At 42.1% G+C, this 21,991-nt stretch overlaps 2 protein-coding genes across 5 annotated transcripts in view; one reads left to right on the plus strand and one right to left on the minus strand.

Annotated features, from left to right (window-relative positions):
• Positions 1-276: 276 nt before the first annotated feature.
• Positions 277-2,779, minus strand: RGS9BP (regulator of G protein signaling 9 binding protein). Its single transcript, XM_069968563.1, has 2 exons — positions 2,516-2,779; positions 277-2,399 (listed from the first exon to the last, which is right to left on the minus strand). The coding sequence occupies exon 2, from the start codon at positions 2,206-2,208 to the stop codon at positions 1,495-1,497; it is 714 nt and encodes a 237-aa protein (XP_069824664.1). The 5' UTR covers positions 2,209-2,399; positions 2,516-2,779; the 3' UTR covers positions 277-1,494.
• A 476-nt stretch (positions 2,780-3,255) lies between these two features.
• The window catches only part of ANKRD27 (ankyrin repeat domain 27), a 67,866-nt gene continuing 49,130 nt past the window's right edge, over positions 3,256-21,991 (plus strand). For 2 of the 4 annotated variants that reach the window (XM_069966196.1, XM_069966198.1), the window contains exons 1-6: positions 3,256-3,344; positions 13,538-13,733; positions 19,526-19,636; positions 19,799-19,955; positions 20,099-20,253; positions 20,604-20,663. In XM_069966196.1, the coding sequence (XP_069822297.1) occupies positions 13,632-13,733; positions 19,526-19,636; positions 19,799-19,955; positions 20,099-20,253; positions 20,604-20,663 (585 nt within the window). In that variant the 5' untranslated portion in view covers positions 3,256-3,344; positions 13,538-13,631. Of the gene's footprint in view, positions 3,376-13,537; positions 13,734-19,525; positions 19,637-19,798; positions 19,956-20,098; positions 20,254-20,603; positions 20,664-21,991 lie in introns of all 4 variants that reach the window. The other 2 variants (XM_069966199.1, XM_069966197.1) reach the window with 2 other exon arrangements.

Genomic DNA, 21,991 nt, shown 5'->3' on the forward strand with positions numbered 1-21,991 from the left:
CATCCAAAATCAAGGAACCAAATTGTAACACAGTGTGGCCCAGATTTATCAAGTTCCCCGAGACCAAGAGTCTGGGTTTTCCCTCAGCAAGCAATCACAGCTCAGCTTTTATTTTACCAGAGCTCCTTAAGATATAAAACACAAGCTGTGATTGGGAGACCCCAGGCAGTGTTATCACAGGCAGTTTGATAAATCTGGTTCAGTATATTAGGAAGCTAGAAAACTACTACTTGTGCTCAGTTCACAAAGAACCCAAGAACCTCTTTGATTTACAACACAGCGGCGTATATTAGATTTATTTACGGTCACAACATATAATGTCTCTCTGTACATGGAAGCATCAGATGGCAAATTACATAGGGTTCTACGTGGTTACATCAGGCACAGGTCAGAACACTTAAAGGGGCATTCCATTTTTTTCTTTATATAGATATAGTTATATGTTTATATTTTGACATCATAAAATCGCTGTAGAGGAAAAAAAACTATTCTTTTTCAGATGGGGGATAGGAATACCCCTTTTTGTGTTTAACTATAACATTACTGTATGTATTTGTTCTTCTGTCTAGGCATGTGATACATAAACAGTAAAGCACAGGTGTAGTGAGGATACAAAAAATACTGTTACTATCTGGATAAATTGTACATAATAGAATATTTTCCAAGTCACTTACAATGCACTAAGTTACATGGAGTATTGCTTTAGGATTGCAATTATTCCGCTTTTGCACCACATCTCTGGGAAGCCATCTCATTCTTATATAACCAGCCCTGCATACATTTCTTATAAGTGTGCCATGTTTGTGTTGAATGGAAGACTGTTAGTTCCAAGGTTATTATAAGGTCCCACATAAAACGTAGGTTAGTATATCATGAGAGCAATACAGTCATCTGCTGGAAATACTGTGGATGGCTGGAAGAAGGAGTCTCCTGTAAAGGCAATGTACAAAGACACAGCATAGCATGCAGAGGTGCTTACTTACTCCACAGTGCGTTGCCCTTTTAGCTGCCTGTGGGGGTCAGCATGAGCCTTGCAATGAAATGGTTAACACCATTGCTTTAAGGATTTAGCGGTGCTAGTGCAAACAGAAAGACGGCATTTCATTTGTTATGAAATCTACTGATTAAACAAGCTTCCAAAACCAAACCTCTTGTCATGCACTACTAAATGTTAAAAAAGAGAAATACATAGGTTATACAGGGAAAGCGTTAATATTTTACGGAAAAGGAAAGCTATGGAAAAGGAACCGGAATCCTTCCCTATGGCAGTGCAGTTGGCAGATGGCATGATGGATGGTAAATCTGGATTAAAAGGTTGGGTCCATCAGCAGCAGGTTCCATAATATGTGAATATATAAAATATAGTAATGTTACCCAATGCTTGGTCCTTTTGTTGGGTGACCGGTCTATTGGATCCTGGGTTAAGGTAAGTCAGAATATGTTTTGGCTAAATGCAAGAAAAATAAAATCATTCCATGGCAATAACATCTTGGCTCATGAAAGTTTGACCACACAAACAGCCAATACAATGGCAATAATAAGGACAGCACTAAAGACCACCCCAGCCAAAAGTTTACTCAGGTCACAAATGGCCTTGTGCTCTTCTGTAGAAATGGTGCCAGGAGACGATGCCCCAGCACTGGTTGTACACTTTAGTTCAGCCCCTGGATTCTGCTTGGCTTCCACAGTCCATTGGGGAACACCAACTTTCATCTCCATCTCATGCATCATCTCATCTACTTGTTTGATCTCATTCTCCAGGTCCTTGAGGTCCACCACATCTATATTGTGCTCCCCATCATATTTCATATTCTGAACACTCATGGCCCTTGCTGCTACCCCTGAAGTCCCCCCACTCATTCCAGTCTGTATAATGTGCTTTTTGGGTATGTTTAATGGGAACTCTTGACCAAGTTCCAAAGCTCTTCTCATGTCAGTCTCAAGGAGGTCCATGCAAGTAGAAAATATGACCCATAGCCTTTCAAACTCAGCCTTATCTTCTTTGCTAAGACTGGTGTCCTTAAGAGTACTTGTTAACTTGTTCCTATTGGCCACTGCTAACTCCTGGGCTTTCTGCCGAGTCTTCTTCAACTCCTCCCGTAGGTTCTGGGAGTCAGAGGTGCCACCTATAGTGAGCACCAGATGTCTGTAGCATGCTGTCACCTTATTCAGAGCATCCAGTAATGCCTTGCACTCTTCCTTCAACATCTCCTCCTAGAAAGACTGGAATCCCAACAGATAAGGAAACTGGTGCAATCCTCAAGAACTGCTAAAGGAACAGGACTCCATGCTGAACATATCTATGAGAATGTCCTTGGGCTATTCTGGAAGTTTTGCATCTTTTGGCGTTAGAAGGACTGATCTGTGTGAAGATGCAAACCTATTCTGGGAGACAAACTCTGTTTAGAGGAAACATGGTTCTTGTTGCAAGTTGTTCAGTATAATGATCCATGCAAGAAAACAACAGCAGCAGAAGAAGAAGAAGAGAAAGATCTCCAGGTGAAAGGTCTGTTACCTCCAACTTTGATGACTCTAGAAATCAAATAGCCAAATGGCACTAGGCTCCTCTAGAGTCTTCTATTAGTGTGCCTGCAGCTGAGCCTCCCATCCATCCATAGGTCTTCATTCCAGTGTTCAGCTTCATATAAATCCAGACTCCTTTGCTGCAACCTCCTGGTGCTCAGCAGGGAGCTGTCCATGCATCCTGCTCTCAGCTCTGCACAGCCTGGAATAGCCACCACCTGCTTGAGTCACGTGAGGACAACACACATTAGGAAGGGGGAACGCTCTCTAACTCTTCAGACGCCATCTTTGTTAAGGGCAAAGCGGCGTTTGGGTAACTTTATATTTTGAGCTCATTATAATTGTGTAGCGTCTCTACGATTATATGGCTCTTCAGATAGCATGCTTTTATGTCCAGTCATTTAGCCATTACAAGCATCGCCTGCCCTCTTTGTATTTATAGGACTTATATACTTTTATATACTGATTGTATACTTTATTTGTACAGTATGCACATTATACAAGCCGTTATAATGACGTATCAGAAAGAAAATATTTCATTTCCGTCTGTTTTCAGCCAAAATGATAGTCACAATTCCAGGATAAAAGATGGCCGCCCGCTCTTGCGTTTCAATGACGCGACCGTGTCTACGCCTTCTGGAACCTCGGTACTTGATAAACACGCCCCTAGCTAATTTTGGTTGGCCATGAGAGATGTCAGTCAAGTTGAGGCGCACGCTGATTGGTTGTCTTCAGTGTTGACCGTCCAGCTCTGTGCTGTACGCCGGAGAGCTGGGGTAAAGGAGAGTGGCTCCTGCGGAGAAGATATGTCACCTCGCTGAGTGAGTAGAGGAACTTTCATTCCGTGAGGAGGTGAGGGGCGGTGCACTTGGCTGTCACCCGGGCCCTTCAGGGTCTTGTGACAGGGCCACTCTGGGAGGAGCTCCAGATATCAGGTTGGGCGATACATGGGGTTTGATATGTTTACCCGTAGTTGCAGTGTAGATGCTGCTGAGGCCAGAGCATGGGCTGGAAGGCCAGGGCTGTGTGCTCACCTGGCTGTGCTGCTTCTGCTCATGTGATTTGTGTAGCACAATTGTCTTTTTTCCCTTTAAGTGTCAGTAGAATAGTCTTTAACCCTTAACTTGCACTGTTCACAACAAGTCATGGATCACAGGCTAAAGGTCATTATTAACCAGGCTGTCACAGTCAGGCCCCCCAGCAGCTGCCAAATTACAATTCCCATTCTCCGTGCATGATGGGTATTGTAGTTTAGTTCCAGCGGACGGGCCTGAGTGTGACCCCTGTGTTATAGGATAATGTCCCCTACCCCAGATACATGTATATCACTGTGTCTAGAAATGTCGTGTCTGGTTATTGGGGGGCGGAATGTCCCCTGTGACCCCTGCTCATCTATACAGAGAAGTGTCTGCTGTGCTCCTTCCAGCTTCTTCTGAGACATGAGGGGGACCCAGAACTTCCTGGAGCGTTGCTTCAGTCACTGATGGTTGACCAGCAATTGGATCTGCTTAGGCTGTGTTCACACTGTGTGCTTTGATTTAGAAACCTAACAGTTCACCAGTGAAAACAGAAAACGCATGCCGTCTGAATACAGTCTTATGGCATAAACGTGTTAAGAAAATACCTTTAAAGCCACATTCCACTCACTTAGAACCTTGAAAATAAATGGTCCCCACTAACCACAGTGTGTGGACCCCAGCAAACAGCACCCCATAACTTACCTTGCTTGTTGCTTTTATGTCATGAGAAGCTTATACTAGGGCTCACTCCACTTATCCCTGAGTTTATAAGCTTTGAGAAGTTTGGTAAAAATTTTTTATTAAAGTATTGTATTGCCCCCCAAAAGTTATACAAATCCCCAATATACACTTATTATGGGAAATGCTTATAAAGTGCTTTTTCCCTGCACTCACTACTGCATCAAGTCTTCACTTCCTGGATAAAATGGTGATGTCACGACCCGACTCCCAGAGCTGTGCAGGCTGTGGCTGCTGTAGAGGATGATGGCAGAGGGATGCTCAGTGTCCCTCCAGTGCCCTGTGTCCCTCAGTGTCCCCCTGCCATCATCCTCTCCAGCAGCCACAGCCCGCACAGCTCTGGGAGTCTGGTCGTGACATCACCATTTTATCCAGGAAGTGAAGCCTTGATGAAGAAGTGCAGGGGAAAAAAGCACTTTATAAGCATTTCCCGTAACTGTATATTGGTGATTTATATAACTTTTGGGGGGGCAATACAATACTTTTAATAAAAAAAATTCCCCGGACTTCACTTTTAAGAAAAAATGAAAAAAGTGTCCTGCAGAGTACTTATTCCAGTGTTTGCTTCCAGAGCAGCGCTCCTCAGATGTTTGATACCATCATTTATCTCTGTAATGAGAGTCACACAGTCTAGATACTGTTGGCAGAAGGAGCTGTTGTCAGAGTAATCGTCAATACAAGTCAAAGTTTTCTTAGTCGTCAAGACTTTGCCAAGTGGAAAATCTCTTCCTTATGAGCTGATCACATGTGAGGACAGAGTCAGTGTCTCGATTTCCTCACATAATTTGCTTCCATAATGATTCTATAATGCCATAGTGTAGAAATGTCTCATGTATAGAGAGTGCCATATAGTGCATTACTGTCAGACAGCGCTTATATAAATAGTGCCATATGGTAGGTATGCTGTGCCTCATCTGTACTAGACCCTGCTATAAGCCATTTGTGTAAGGAATAGCACTATTTCTGGCTATTATATAACTTTTATATGGCAGTTTCTCCTCTTAAGGGCCCATTTCCAATTGTCATTTGTCCCTGAGCTAATGGGCGCAGACTAGCTGCTATGATGTCTCCTATACTGCATCCACATGGAAAAGAAGATCCTGCTGCTGTATAGCACACCCTAAGAAGCAGCAGCCTGAAAGATGTTGTACAGAACTGTAAGCTGTGAATCCAGTACTTAGGGATGGTTCACACACAACAGATCCTAAATACTGCTGCTGATCCATACACTGCGAGTATGTAAAAGTCAGCCCTCATAACCCCCCACAGCCCAGTGCATACATCAATGGGTCCGCGCCCTGGCCTGCTTCAGGGGACCCTGGCGCTCAGCCAATCAGTGTGCTGCCCTGCCGCATTGCACTGATTGGCAGTGTGAAATCTGTCAGAGGCAATTCACATTCCATACTACCTGACCCTACTTGGGACTCGGCTTCCAGGTGTCAGTCAGGCAGGGAGGGGGAAGAGGGGAGACATTCCAGCGTGCAGCAGATCAGGAGCTTGGAAAATCCTTTTTTCTAGAGAATAAAAGCACTTCTTTACACCCTTAAAGCTGGATATTGGAAAGGTACCATGTTTCTCCTTGTCCTAATAGTGTCTTTAGCTTGGGACATGAATTACAGCTGACAGATTCCCTTTAAGGCCCTATTACATGGAGTGATTATCTACCAAGTTCCCCTTCAATTACTCGGAAGTATAACTTCTTGAATTTTCCCTACCCTAACACTTTCAGTATCCATTTCTTTTTTCATACAGCTTGGTTTTGCATCAATTTTCCTTTGTTTTCCACTTGACACTCATGGTTTAGGCTTCAAAACTGGAACAAACCTGCACTATGTAAGAGCATCCTAAGGGGCATTTACATGCTCGTAAATCACAGATACTAGAGCGTGAAGCTATGGGCCAGCATCAACTCCAGGCATCCTGTATCATTACACAGCCATGGGCCTGTGTCAATACAGTAGTTGGAAGATTTGAATAGGTACAGAGCTCTTGGCATCATAATGATACATGATGCCAGGAGTTCCTGATGCTGGCCTGCAACTGCACACTCTGTAGCATATGTGATATATGGAGCATCTGAATGCCCCCTCGGGCTGCAGTCACATGTCCCTAGTGCTATATGTGGCCACCCCACAGCTATGGACAGCAGTGCGGATGTGCATCTGTAGTTGTCCACAATGCATGGACCCATTAATTGATACGTATGTGATCCGTGCCGCAATTACTGTCTGCGCTAGGGGTGACCAACACTTTTTTCGCTACCCATAACGCCCTTTGGCACACACCCTTAACATCTTTGGATGTGTAAAGGGAGCCGTAGAGATAAATGAGTCTGTAAGTTGTCCGTTATTGTGGACAGATTTTACAGATGTGTGAATGAGGCCTAAGGGCTTATTCACATGTCCTGTAAATTATGGGCCCTATGGACGAGGATGCCCTGTAATGGAATGTTTCTCTCTGCCTGGCATGATGTATCATGCCAGGAGCAGGGAAACAGTTTGAATCGCTGTGGCAGGGTGAAGGACTGTGATGAACAACTGAGGGAAAGCATTGCATTATGGAACCTGTAGTTCTGTGTACAACCACTCAACCAGGAAGTACAGCCACACAATACAGAACAAACCCCCCCAAACAAATGGATTTTTGGTAGTTTCAAAACTGGAATAGACAGGTAAGTAATGCTATATGCTTCTGCAGAAGTTTCATTTTTTTAACCTCTACCTGGAGTTCCCCTTTAACAAAAAGCTATAATTAATTTTCAGCACCTGCACTTTATTTGTAACATATACCTGTCCTCTTTTATGGTCTCCCATCTCCCAGGTCTTGGTTTTTATTCTCTTTTCCCCCCCTCTTTTTTTTTTTTTTTCTTGTTTGCGATGATGTTTGTGAATTCTCATCTCATTCTTTTATACTGGTACCGGATGTGTTTATAGGTGTTTATAATTAATTTTCAACCTGCCGACACTGTTTGTCAAGGAGACACATGGTACCTTTCATATGTCCAGCTGTGCTTCCATGATGTAGACAAATGCTTTTATACTCTGGTCTAAATAGTCCAAGCTCCTGAATAACTGCAAACTGCAATGTCTCCCCCTCCTCCTGCTTTATTAACACCTGATGCCCCTTTCTGTGTTTTTGTTGTTAATGTAGAAAACAGTTTTTTGGAAAAAAAAAAAAATCCTGTATCAGTCTATACCGCAGGTGTGGCATTCTGCCCATCTGTTTCAAAGCTTAGGACAAGAAATCCCAGAATTATGAGCAGACGTTTAGATGGCAGAAGTGTGTAGGGTCCCCCAGAGGAGCGTTCTTATAGTTTTCTCATTTCATCCTTATTCTTTGCTCCTTTGAACTTGTTCTATTTTTGTCAGGAGATTTAAAATATTTAGATACTTTTGTAAAAGTTTTTTTTTTTTTTTTTTTCTCTTTGTGAAATGGGTCAGTACTGCTGAGGTGCAGGGAATTCTGGGAGTTCAAGGGTGTAAATAATTTATCCATTGTTTATGCTGTGCCGAGGAAAGCGCTGTTAAAGTACACTGGTTAATGGGTCATCTTCCTAGCAGTGACAGCATGGCTTATCACTGGCATGCACTTGGAAGATGGAGGCGCTGCAGGAGAATCCCTTCTCTAGTGGAAGCTGAACAGTTTATATGTATCCTAAACCTTCTGTAGCTGTTTAGCTGACAGCCATCTCACCTGTTTACTCCTTATACATGAACATTTAACTTGGCTGAGGGTTCATGTGGCCTGAAAGGGAAGAGGGGAAGTGAGAGCTCTTACTGCAGCTTATCTCCCCAAGAGTAAAAGGACTGGGCTGTTAAAATTCAACCCTTGTCTTACCCTTCTTTCTCCCAGCATTATAAATTGGACGAGTTGAATCCTCCACGTACAATAGACGCTTGGCGGGTCCTCCTGAGATTGGCAATTTCAATCAAATTTTAGTTATCATTGTGGAGACCTTCAGTTGTTGACTGTGCCCTTGAACTCTTGGGGGTAGTCCTGTGGTGTGACCTGAATTATATGTTATTACGGTCTATCCAAAAGAGTCTTTTCTTGCTCTTATGCTAATATGATTATACTTTGATCATGGCATCACTTTAGGGTTTGCTATAGCAGCTTCCTTAAGTTCTGTATTTGGTATTCTGTTGTGGGGAAGACCATGGCTGCCACATTGGACCTGAGCCTCCATCCTCTCAAAATGGAAGGTACTTGCAGATGGACCTGCCTCAAGGCCCTTTAAACTCCTGAATTGCACCAGCAAAATGACATTGCAGTTTATTTCTTGGAACGTCAAAGGTCTCCCACTCCCCCAATAACAGATCACAGGTCCTTATGCTGCGTCTACACGGAGCGATAATTCACCCAATCGAACGAATAATGATTTCGAAGTAATGTTTTTTTTTTATAATGATCAGAGTTTAGATGGAACGATATATTGTTTGAAAAATTCGTTATTGCGATCGTTTTACGATTGCTTAAGCCCATCTCACACGTAGGGTAAATCGGTAAAAGACTGTTTACACGAAGAGATCTGTGAATTTTTAGCGAACGACCAACAACGATTTGAGAACATGTTTAAAGATCAAATTGAAAGATTTCGCGCTCTTAGCTTGATCATTCGCTGTGTTTACAAGAGCCGATTATCGCACCAAAGGGGATAGTCATCGCAAAAATTTGAATGATAATCGTTCTGTGTAAACGCAGCATTAGTCATCTCAAGTACTTTCACTCTGATATTGTTTTTTTTCTCCAAGAATCCCACCCAGGGGATCCTGATTTTTAGTGAACCAAATCTGGGCAGAAGGCTGTTTGGGTCCCTTGTTCAGTGTAGGCAGGCAGGGGTCCTGACCTTGGTGCACAAACTGTTAAAAAGTACGACATTCTCACACACCAATAATATTGAGATTCGCCTGCACAGACTATGGGTATGGGAGAAATGAGTGCTATTGTTGAGAACCACACAGGGGATTGTATGGACAAGACGCAGTTGTGGTATGTCTACAAACTGTGCTTCTCTGGTTGAAACTACTACTCTAAGGGCCCTATTCCACCGGACGATTATCGTTTGCATAATCGTTAACTATTAACGATCTCATACGACCGCTATTGCGAAAGACCTGAAAACGTTTACTCATTTCCATGGAACGATAATCGTTACTTATGATCGTAATTGCGATAGTTTTTCTTCGCTATTTATTCGCTATTGCGTTTGTATCTATTGCAAACGACCGAACGATGTCTTATTCAATGCGAACGATTTGCAAACGTTTTGCGAATGAGCAACGATAAAAATAAGTCCAGGTCTTATAAAGCGATCAACGATTTCTCGTTCGGTCGTTAATCGTTAACTGCAACGATGATCGTTTAGATTCGAACGATTTAACAATAATCTGAATGATAATCGTCCGGTGGAATAGGGCCCTAAGCATGCTGAGAGCTGTACATTTGCAACCAAAGATCATTGAATCTGGTTACTCGGTGATGCACTAGAATCTGGGTTATTTGCAAAATGGGTTTAATTCTTTCAAGGAAGCTGCGGCTTTTAATTGAAAAGCTAAGAATCTTAATTGTCTTTTTCCCCTGAGCCCTCGAAAATACTTCACATTTCAATGGAATTGTAAAATCTTAAATTTAAGTGATCGCTGCCGCCAGTTAATGGAAGTAGCTTTTCTTCCTTCCATCTCGCTAAATGACTTTGATGGTTAACCATTTACTTTCTGAGCTTGTTGTTCATAGGCGATGCCCACTGGGAAGACTAGAGCAAGTATAATTCGCATTCACAATGCCCAGCGCCTATTAAAAAACAGTTTTTAAAAAATCAGGGTGCATTATTGGACTTTGTAAATAGGGGTCACGATGTAACCTGCTGTGCCATTGGAGGCAGCTCTATATTCCCCATTCTTTGTGACAGCTGCACTTGTGCCGGCAGTAAGAGGCTTACAGCTAGTTATATGTCACATGTAATCTCCTATCTGAAAACAAAAGGCCGATCAGCCAAATAACCTACTTCCCTCCGGCCATCTGGACCATGACAAACGAAAGGAAATCGCCTCTCTTGGCAGAATGTTTGACTTTTTTTTTTTTTTTTTTTTCCCCCACCATATGGATTATCACCATTTCCCTTACTACTGTCCCTTGTCCTTATGAATCAGCTGGCAGTCTAGCATGGCATATAGTTATGTTCACCTGCTTGCCATCAGTCCCTTTGTTTGCCAGGCTCTCCCTCAACAATAAGAATGGCAGTATTTATACCAGCTTTGTGGGCAGAATGGGAAGGGCCATGCTTTCACTGGAGAGTCTCTACAGCAGATCTTCTGACATCTCTCATGTTAAGGGTTAATTCACTGAGTCTTGTGTATGATTATTGGTTGTTTAATAACTATGTACTTGCTGTTATAAACACCACTACATGTTCTTTGTGCTAGCTTTCTGCAATGTAATGCAAGGGTGAGGGGTAAGTCAGCAGCCTGTGCCCGGAGGAGACAGGAGCTGCATTTCAGTCTGGCGTGACAGACGTGTGCTTATAGAGGCCGCACAGTTCTCTAGTAAGTAGCCACAGTGCTACTAGGGGGAGAATACTTCCTTTCATAAGGAGCATCTAGCACTTTTTTGTACACATTTTTATGTTGCTAAATCAAATGGAAACCCCCCCCACCTGAACAGGTTGATGAGGTCTGATTATACTCACTAGGTGTCCCATAGTACCCTGCAGACAATTTGGAGTAAACAACCTGAAAAGAGCATGTCATGCTGCGTTTACACAGGACGATTATCGTGCGAATTTGCACGATAATGATCAAATTGAAATGATCACACGTGTAAACGTAGCGAGCGATCAAACAACGAGCGAGAAATCGTTCATTTTGATCTTTCAATAACTTCTCAAATCGTCGTTGATTGTTCGCAAAAAATTCGCAGATCTTTCCGTGTGAACAGTTCGCCGATTTAACCAATGTGTGAGATAGGCTTAAAGCGATCGCAAAATGAATTTTCGTACGATATATCGTACCGTCTAAACGCTGATCGTTATGAACAAAAAAATGTTACTCCGACATCGTTAATCGTACGATCGGGCAAATTATCGTTCTGTGTAAACGTAGCATAACACCCTAGTATTTATTGATTCAATTGTCTTTAGTGGTTGTGCCTTGGGCATCCAAACAGCCGTTGGCCGCACATACCCTATGACCTGATTTTTCTGCAAGTCAGCTGGCATCAGCTGACAAACACGCATTTGGTATTGATGTATGGCAGGGGTAGGGAACCTTGGCTCTTCAAATGTTGCAAAACTACAACTCTATCCTATCTATATATCTATCCTTATAGAAATGTTAAAAAAACAAACAAACAAAACTTTTCTGCGGTGGTGGTGAAACCCTTTTAAGCAAAAAAAAAAAATAGAAATCAATTTTCAATCCAATATGTAAATGAGTAACCATCAGTCTTAAGTGCTAGAAATTGCCCAGCAGTGCATGCTGGGAGGGGCGCCAAACAAGCTCACTGTTTGTGCAGAGTAAGCGCTCCATTAAACAGTCATGATAGATTTGAGACAACCTGATCTTCCTGTGGAGCAGAGGGAAAGGGGGGCAGTCACTTATCTCATGTACGTCTAGTGATGCAAAGCTGAATTTAAATTGTCATTACTATTGCCTACTGTTTTACTGCTCGCAAATAATCTAAAATACTTCATGAGCACTTGTCACCCTTGTGCATAAAAAATTGCGTTGAATGGGCCGACCCACCCTTAGTGGGAGGAACCCCCCCCCCTCTATGATAGGGTTCCATTGATTCTAATGGAGTCACGTCATGCAGGGGCTGGGGTTGCTTCCCACTTGGGGTGAGTCGGCCCGCCTCCAGTGCTTTAGCCTGGGCATAGTGGTGCAGTCACTTTAAGCATGTAGAGATATATGGAGCTAAAAGTAACCATACCTTTGTACTTGAACTATAAAAGAGACTTTTTTCCTTTGCAGCGCCATAGTTGAGGCGCCAAGCCATGCATGCCATAGCATACATAGCATAGCATAAAAAGCTAAACTGTGTTCTGACATCTTTCTATTATATCAACATTAAGGGTCCTATTCCACGGAGCGATAATCGGCCGATTATCGCTCTGTGGAATAGAGACAATGATCAGCCGATGATCGTGTCATCGGCTGATCGTTTATTTAGGTTCAAACCTTAAGTGATCGCGCACCCACCGCGCATCGCTGTGTAATAGCGATGCACGGCGGGCGACCGACAATTTCACAAGCACCATACTTTACCTAACCATGTTGCAGATCTTCTCCTGCACTCCTTGTTCCTCCAGGTCCCACACGCAGCAGCCGCTTCAGAGCAGTCTGTCAGCTCAGACAGGTCGTACTGAAGCTGCTGCTGCGTGCGGGACTGGGAGGATGGATGAGTGCAAGAGAAGACCTGCAACATGGTTAGGTAAAGTATGATGTTTAAATAAGGCCTGCAAGGACATGTCCCTGCAGCCCTCGCTAAACCATCATCGGGCTGTGTAATAGGCCAAGTAAACGAGTGCCAATCTAGCAGATCTGTGCTCGTTTACATTATTGATTGGGCCCCCATTGGCCCGTGGAACAGGACCCTAAGGCTATGTTCACACGATGTAAAGCCTAATGGTGGTTTTCCTTCTAGTAAAGTAATGGAAGTGACTAGTCATCTTTGGAACATAGTTAATAAGGTTGAAAAAGACAGAGTCCATCAAGTTCAACCTACAGATTCCCTACTTTGTTGAACTAGAGGAAGGCAAAAACCTTTAGGGGGCTGATGCCAATTGCCCCATCACAGGAAGTAAAATTTATTCCTGACTCCATTAATTTCCTATCGCTTATAATCTAGTGCCCATAATTTGTAAACAGGCAACGGTGTCCTATCCAAATCAATATTTGTCACTTCACCTATCATAGATTTTAATGTTTTGGCAGATTGATGGGAGTTTTCTCTGCAGTTGCCAACAGAACATAGGGCCAATAGATTTTAGTGGCTCCGTGCATATGTCCATACATATGTACAGGTCCGTGATCAGTGCTGCTGCTGCGGCAGAAAACAAAAAAACACTGGTCCTAGTGCTACTTTGCGGAACAGATCGCTATCAGATTGCTCTGTGACGCAAGGAGCGCTAGTGATGCACATTCATTGTGTAGTCTGCTACACAATTTGCTTGCACAATTACTTTATGCTATTATGTAGATAGTATTGTAATATGTACAAAATCCCTGTACTGATGTTGCTCTTTACCCATGTCTCCCCAGGAGTACAGCTGATGTTGTAAAGAAGCTATGGGAGAGAAGACATGATTGAGATCACTTTCTTGCTATTAGGAAGCTGGCAGAACTGACAGCCCTTATGGCTTTGTATGATGAAGACATTTTAAACAATGCTTTTTACTTGACTATCCAGAAACAGAGGCCTGACCTTATCACAAAAGTTGCAGAAGTTCACGGCATTGTAAGTATTCTTGGCTTAAGTGTCATGTTTTAGTATTATTTCTGTGGAGCTATTAGTAATGGTATTCTGCTAATGTTTATAATCTAAAGGGCTTTTCTCATGAACAACACATTACTTACACACTGGTGATACTGATTAGCTTCTTGGGCCCCCCAGCTAATAACGACAAAGGGGGACCCATATTTGGTGGTCGGGCATGCATTCAGCTGCACTACAATAATACCACAATATAATGCTGCGTTTACACAGAACTATTATCGTTGGAATTTGCATGATATCGATCGAATTCGAACAATAATTGTACGTGAAAACGCAGCAAACAATCAAACGACGAGCGAGAAATCGTTCATTTTGATCTTACAACCTGTTCTTAAATCGTTGTTCGCAAAAAATTCGCAGATTGGTCCGTGTCAACAGTCGTTCACCGATTTAACCTATGTGCGAGATAGGCTTAAGCGATCGCAAAACGATTTTTCCGTACAATATATCGTTCCGTCTAAATGCTGATCATTCTAAAAAAAACATTGTTCTTTCGATATCGTTAATCGTACAATCGGGCGAATTATTGCTCTGTGTAAACGCAGCATTAGACACCCTGTCCAGATCGAACAATCTGAAAAGAGATTTCTTTGTGTCGGGAACCCTTTAATATCTTGCACATAGGGTGACAGCATTATAGTAGGTATTTACAAGCCTGGAGGACAGAAATGGCTGCACATGGCACCCATCAGCTACATTAAAAACCAACATCAGAAGTGAGTATAGGTCTTCTGATACACATGAGTGCCTGCGCTAAACGACACTGTGCCGGTCAACGACCGCCAACCCCGCAAAGCAAGCGCAAGCAGGGCCCTGCAACGCCACTGTTACATGACCAAACCCTGCAGGCGCCGCCGGTGGAGAAAGCGGCCACCAAGCAACACAAGTGCATTTTGTTGTCCATGGGGACTGTATTATAGCAGTTTCTTATATTTGTCTATAGGGTAGTATTATAGCAATTATGTTTTTGTACATGGGGCAGTATTGTAGTAGTTGCATACCTGCTAGGAACTATGTCTGTAATGGGGAATTGCATAGTCCTTAAAGTGTACCTGTCATGATTTGTTCTTACCCATTCCTTTCTACCCCCCGAAGTTTGGGTTCTGTACATGAGCTCTGTTGTGATCCAATAGGGTTTGCGCACAAACTTACCTGCCATGGTCCTATCCATTGTTACCCGAACTTCTGGCGGTAGTGGGAACACATCCTAACAGGTACACTTTAATCTTGGGAGTTCTAGTGGTATACAGAAACCGTTTGCTATAGGATGAATATTTAAACAATACCTTTCACTACGATCCTGTACCCCGATGAAGTCGCAGCTGATGCTGGAAGATAGGGTTCCTGTGGATTCTAATTAATAGATCCCATGCATTGAACTTGGCTGGTGTCAGATTTATCCAAGGCAACCTGATCAGAGACGGGGTTTTTTTTGTTTTGTTTTTTAAAGGCAAGTAACACTTGTTACACTTAGTAACAATAGTGTACACCACCCGAAACACATGCGAGTGAAATTCACGCTCCATCGTGATAACTGTCAGTCTCTCTTCAGCTGTGCATGTTATAATATCTCCATCCTACAGAGTTAGCACCACAATGTTTGCATATGTACTTTGGAATATTTTTCTAAATTATTATTTTTTTTTTAGGATTAAGCCCGGTAAGTCGATGACTGACTTCTCTCCTGACCTTTACAATTAGACTGGTCATTTCTCGCCTCTTTTTAACAATGTACAATATTAATAATGTACATGGGTTATTGTTGCCCTTTACATTTGGAGATAATTAAAAGCCCCTCATGTCACACTTCAGCGCACAGCTGGATGAACCGTGTGACGCACAGTATTGCTTCCTGGTTGTTCTTTTACTGACATGATTAGCCAGGAGGTGTTTGTACTATACATAGATAAGCTAATAGATATGTGTCCGTAATAACAAAGCTGCTAAAATGGGCAGCTATTGCCCTGTGTAATAGAGCCAGCGATGGTAAATGAGCAAATGCTCACTTTAAACCTGTTAAAAATAATCTGTCGTCAGCCACACATTTCTCCATGTAGTAGGAAATGTGCGGCCAATAGCTGATTTGTCCCTGGAGGCCTTTATTGTAATCTAGAGGTTCATGCATTCCCTGGACGTACGATCACCGTGCATGGTAATAGGCACTGCCACTAGGGAAGTGTAATACAGCCTTAGGGTATGTTCACACTGATTAAAACAGGCGGAATTCCACAACGGAACTTTCTGCTGCGGAATCCCGCCTGTCTCTGTGTGCTATAGCACATGTATGGGAGAGTGCGATCTTTCGCAGTGGAGGAGCGTGCGCCCTCTCATTCACTCACATTGGGACACTGAGCACAGCGGTACTTGGTCAGTGTTCCACAGAACTATTATCGTCCGATAATTGTTCCATGTAATAGAGGGCAAAGATCAGGCGACATCGTTCATGTCTGCTGATTGTTGCGTCGCTTGTTTTTCAAACATGTTGTAAAACAAGCGACTGATATAGCAGCGATCTGCTGCCGTCGCTCCGTGGAATAGGAGCGGTGGCAGCAGACCGCCGTTATCCTCTATGGGCTGCCTGGACGATCTAGTGATCACCCAGGCAGCTCCCCACGGTCTCTCCTGCACTCAACCGCTTGTTGCTGCTGTGTGTAATAGCGGCAGCAGTGAGCGGGAAACAAGCTGACAGCGCTCGTTTGCTCCTCTGCATCTCCCCGTGGAATAGGGGCTTTAGTCTTCCTTAGACTTGCAGCTGGTCTATCACTAAATTCATGAAAATGTCATTATGAACCCTGAAGACACAAATAGAAGAAAACACATTCTGGAGAGATGGCATTAATCTGGTCGATAGAAGTTTAAAAGTGGTTTGAATACATTGGCATACCAGAAGAAAGGTATGCTGACATGCAGCGCTGCTCCCTGGGCTGTGCCTATTCGGGTTAAGTGGACTGAATGTAGTCTATTAGTGACTGACTACATTTGGTTCATTGACAAACATAGACAGTTTTGTGTCTGACTTCAAAGCTCAGGTCTCCACACTTTTAAGTCTTGCAAAATAACAGTATACACTGTGAAATGGACGACACATGATTGGTAGACTGTGTTCCCGTCATTGTACAGAATGTGCATGACTCGGGTACATGCAGTATAAGTCGGCATATTTTTTGGTATACCAATGTATCCAGCAAATGTAGACCAGAAGCCTAAAGAACTTTCCACTAGGTCTACAAATGGTGTAAGTTTACAGTCTACTTATTCATTGGATCTACTGACAAATGTGTTGATAATTTCCAACAAATGGCAGCAGAATATTGAGTACAGCTCTGGACTATAATAGATTGTAAATGTGATTTGGGATTGGCAGTGGATTAGAAATGTGTTTACTCCAGCAGAATAGCGGAGTATAACGCAGTATGTATCTTTCGGATCAATACATCCTAAGTGATTCAGCCTTTTTATTTCTTTACAGATAGTATGCCAATTCATAAGCTGTTAAGTTGTGTTCGTTGATAACCACTACCAAAGCAATATGAACAGCACTGTATTGTCTAGTGAGATTTAGGTTGATAAAATAAATTCTAAATATAACTTTCCCAGAAATTTTAGTTCCTCCCTTCCAAGCCCCCATAGCCTGTGGGAGAATGACTAGAGGTCCCTCCTGGTCGGTAGTGCCAGCGGGGTCTTGTGGCTAATCCTGTGACCATTTGAGTGTGTAGATGAAGAGCTAAGACTGAGGACCCTTCTGTTCTCCATGGAGCCTGATCCTGCCTACATGCGGCTCTCAGGAGGGTAATGAAGAGCATCCTCGCTCTTTCTGATAACTGGAGAGAATTTCTAAATTCACCATTAAATTATCTGTAGTGCTAGAGATAACTTGTGTTTGTGTAACTGTCTCCAACCCTCAGCTGTCGCCATCTTATTTGTACTTAAGTAAATCCAGCTGCTTAACATGTGTTTAAAACAAGGTCAATATTACTGAGACCCCGACAAGTCATGTGACCTTTGTGCACAGTCCTTTATGATTTAGGAGGATCTACTTACATCCATCACATACACAGCAGACTGATAGGCATGAAATGATTGATTTCCTTGCTGAGTTAAACTCCGAGGAGGTTTCAAAGGGCTTGAATGTATTGGGTTCAATGGTTCATTATGGCATTTGGGATTATTATAGAGCTGACCTGCTTGCCAGTGTTATCTGTATATTCTTCCTGCAGGAAAGGAGATGACATGCTGTACTGCTGCCAGATGCGGAAAATTAGGTTTAAATCTATTTCCAAAAGCCCTTATTAAGATTGTCATGCAAATCATATCTCTCCCCAAATATAGAGCAGCACTTTTAGCTTTTGTCTCATTGCATTTATGAATTCATGAAAGAGTTCCCTTCCTACATTTGCAGATATTCTATATATATATATATATATATATATATATATATATATATATATATATATATATATATATATATATATATACAAATGCCTTATAGCAGCATTCTTCACCTTCTCTCTCCAAACCAATCTTATATCTGCATTCCTCATCATAGCTTTCTATCCATGCTGACCATATGCCTCCACTTTTTTATTCTCTTCATCCTTTTATACAAGCACCTTAATACCCATATTCTGGCTTTTTGGTAGCAGATTCCAGGGCCATAATATTGATGGGAACCATTCTTTCTTTAACGGGTTTAGAAAATCCATAAAAAAAAATCTTATTGGTCATTGCGGGCATGGGGATGGGTAAGTAAAAATTCTTTATTATGTTTCCCCCACCCCCTGCCTGCATTTAATTTTTAGTTGTGGACAGAGTTCTCCTTTAAGTTTGGAGCTTTAGTACACACATGAAGCATGGTAATATAACACTACTTTTACAGACCTTAAGGGAGAAGTCAGGCGAAAATCTTTATTAAAGTATTGTTTATACCCCCAAAAGTTATACAAATCACCATTAAACACTTATTATGGAAAAAGCTTATAAAGTGCTCTTTTCCCTGCACTTACTACTGCATCAAGGCTTCACTTCCTGGGTAAAATGGTGATGTCACAACCCGACTCCCAGAGCTGTGCGGGCTGTGGCTGCTGGAGAGGATGATGGCAGGGGGACACTGAGGGACACAGGGCACTGGAGGGACACTGAGCATCCCTCTGCCATCATCCTCTCCAGCAGCCACAGCCCGCACAGCTCTGGGAGTCGGGTCGTGACATCACCATTTTATCCAGCGAGCCTTGATGCAGTAGTAAGTGCAGGGAAAAAAGCACTTTATAAGCATTTCCCATAATAAGTGTATAATGGGGATTTGTATAACTTTTGGGGGGCAATACAATACTTTAATAAAAATTTTCGCTGGACTTCTCCTTTAAGACAATATTAATTTTGTTAGTAAGTAGGCCCTCAAGAAGTAGGTTTATAAATTGGGAAGTAAGACTAGGTAGATATTTGTAAACAAATAGGTGATATCACCTATAAGAGATTTCATACGCAACTTAGTTTGTAATATGTAAAAATTTAATATACAGCTCAATATACAGTAAAACAGTTCATAAAAGGAACGGCACCTATAAATTAAACAATGTCTTATAGTTCATACAATCTGTATAAATTCATACAATATAAAAACATTAATTCATATAAAGCCACAATTAGCTAACCGTGCAGGGCCCTTTGCACTGGCAGCCAAAACATCGAGATCGTATTATTAATATATTAATTTTACAGTTTCATGAAAAAACATTTTTGTTTTTACCCTAAAGGTTCTGGTCCCGTGCAAGGGAAGTCTCACTAGCAGCTTGTTCTCAACCTGTCACTTGGAGTCCTATGTTCTCAAACCCAGTGAAGGGGGATTTTTGTCAGAAAATGGAAGGGTAAGTAATTTTTCTTAAGTAATTAGTAAATCAACCAATATGGCATATATCCCTATGGATTTAAGATTACATTACACTACAGATCATGTAACTAAACTAGAGTCAATGATCATAACTGAGTCCTAATGATGGGTATGTATCCAAACCTCTCATGTGTTTCAGGAGATTTTTATCCAGGGGAATCTGGTTAAACTTGGAGCAGGTTTTGGATATTCCCTTACTGTATCCGTTTTGTTTGAGGAGACGTTCTATAATGAGAAAGAAGAAAGTTTTAGCATCCTGTGTATTTCCCGACCAATAGAAAATGATGAAAATCCAGGTATAACTTTCATAGTTGTGCTTTGCTGTATTGTAGGAGGGCACCTATGTGTTTCTAGTTTGTTGCCTATCAGCTACTTAGATCAGTTTCCCTATTTAGCCCAGTCTCTATATTTGTTGTGATGAATTCCTTACTTATTCCAGAAGAAGTTGCTGCCCCGTCTGCCACTTGCACTTTAAAGAACATTGACGATGTGAAGGAATTTCTTGGAAAACACAAGGATAAATTTGACAAAAGTATTACCTCTTACCGCACCGCCTTCAAAGTTCACGAGAGAAAGAATCTTCGACATTACATAGTGAGTTTTACCCTGGGTTCTTATAAGGTGGTGAGTTCATTGTGGTCCCTTATGCTAGCTTGAAAAGTGGTGTAGATTTTTTAAACTTTTCTATTGACATAGCATTTTTCAATCAACATAGCAGGCTTATTTTTTGGCAGGACAAGTGGTAATTTTTATTTTATTAATACTAAATCTAGCAGCACAAAATCTACAGATAAATGAGGAAACGTTAAACAAATGCAAAGTCACATAGGCTTGGATTGTTGCAATTTGCAGACTACTACAGGGGAAGCTTCCTGCTACAGCAAGATGCCTCCAGCGCTCTTGGAGCATGTTTCATATGTTAATATTTTTTCTCCCTCTCATAGGACTCTGTAAATGCTCTGTATACAAAATGTCTTCAACATTTACTACGAGATTCACATTTGGTAAGAAATCTTACTTCCCACCATTAATATCTGTCATTTATCATCTAAAAAAAAGAACTAAAAAAGCATTTTATTTTGTTGCTAAACTGTAAAATTCACTGGACAATGATAAAGACTCTGGTTATAGGCTGGTACCATTAGGATGCAGATACTAAACACCTCAGTGGAAACTCTGTACAAAAAAGCATCAGTGGCACATGCCCTAAAGGGGTGGTGTCATGGAGGAGAAAATAGGTCTATACTGATGCAATATATTAAATATGCAAAAAAGTAAATAAAAACCTATTTCAAATGTAAAAACATTTCTTAAGATGTATAATTTGAAAGATAGACTAATCCACCATGTGCTTTCTTTGTTTGATAATGTTTGATCCACCAAGTTGAGTTACTTGTGCTCGCAGTGACATGATCTGTCCCATTACTACTGGCAGTTGGTTTTCATTTCACATGCAACCAAGGGGGATTGTGGAAAAATGTCTGCACTGTTAGGGTATGTTCACACTGAGTAAAACAGGCGGAATTCCGTGGCGGAACTTTCTGCGGGGGAATCCCGCCTGTCTCAGTGTCCCATAGCCCCGTCTATGGGAGAGCATGTGCTCCTCCGCAGCCGCCGATCTGCGCTTAAAGAAGTGACATTTCACTCCCTTGAGCAGAGAGCGGCAGCAGCGGAGGAGTGCACCCTCTCATTCACTCACAGTGGGACACGGAGCATGGCAGAATTCTGCCGTATTTGCTCAGTGTAAACATACCCTTACATGACACTTTTTCATGTGTGGTCACAGTTCAGAGAGGAAACCAGGAAGTGAATAGATAAATGGGGAATAGAAATAGTACAGGCATGTGCGTTACTTTACTAAAATAAGTGCATTTGTTCTCCTTAGTGCGTTCACACCTACAGGATCTGCAGCTGATTTTCTGCAGCAGATTTCATTTAAATAACTGAACACAGCATCAAATCTGCTGCAGATCCTGTAGGTGTGAACGCACCCTTACATATATTTATGTGGTAGACATCTGATTTTACCTTTGTTTCATCACCGCCCATCTAAGAAGCCAGAAGCTCGATTTGGAGATGTGCTCAGGCAGCAAGAAACCATTTGATGCAGGATAGATGTTGCTTTAGGCCATCCAAAAAGTGGGAAGGTGAAGGGAGTGATGAGGGGGGCCCTCACAGAAATGTGTGAGCCAAAGAAGGACCTAGCCAAAGAAGATTTTGCTGCAGGTTCAGGCCTGGCTACAGCCCTATAGACCTGAAGTTGATCAGGCTATGTTTACAAACAGTTGTTTTAAAATAACTGCTTTTATTTACCGTTAAACAATGGCTGCCC

This window comes from Dendropsophus ebraccatus, chromosome 4, assembly GCF_027789765.1.
Source record: "Dendropsophus ebraccatus isolate aDenEbr1 chromosome 4, aDenEbr1.pat, whole genome shotgun sequence".
NCBI classification, from domain to species: domain Eukaryota; kingdom Metazoa; phylum Chordata; class Amphibia; order Anura; family Hylidae; genus Dendropsophus; species Dendropsophus ebraccatus.

What these genes read in the sequence shown, in the direction of transcription:
- RGS9BP (XM_069968563.1), bottom strand. Translation starts at nt 2,208, where the DNA reads ATGTTGAAGGAAGAGTGCAAGGCATTACTGGATGCTCTGAATAAGGTG.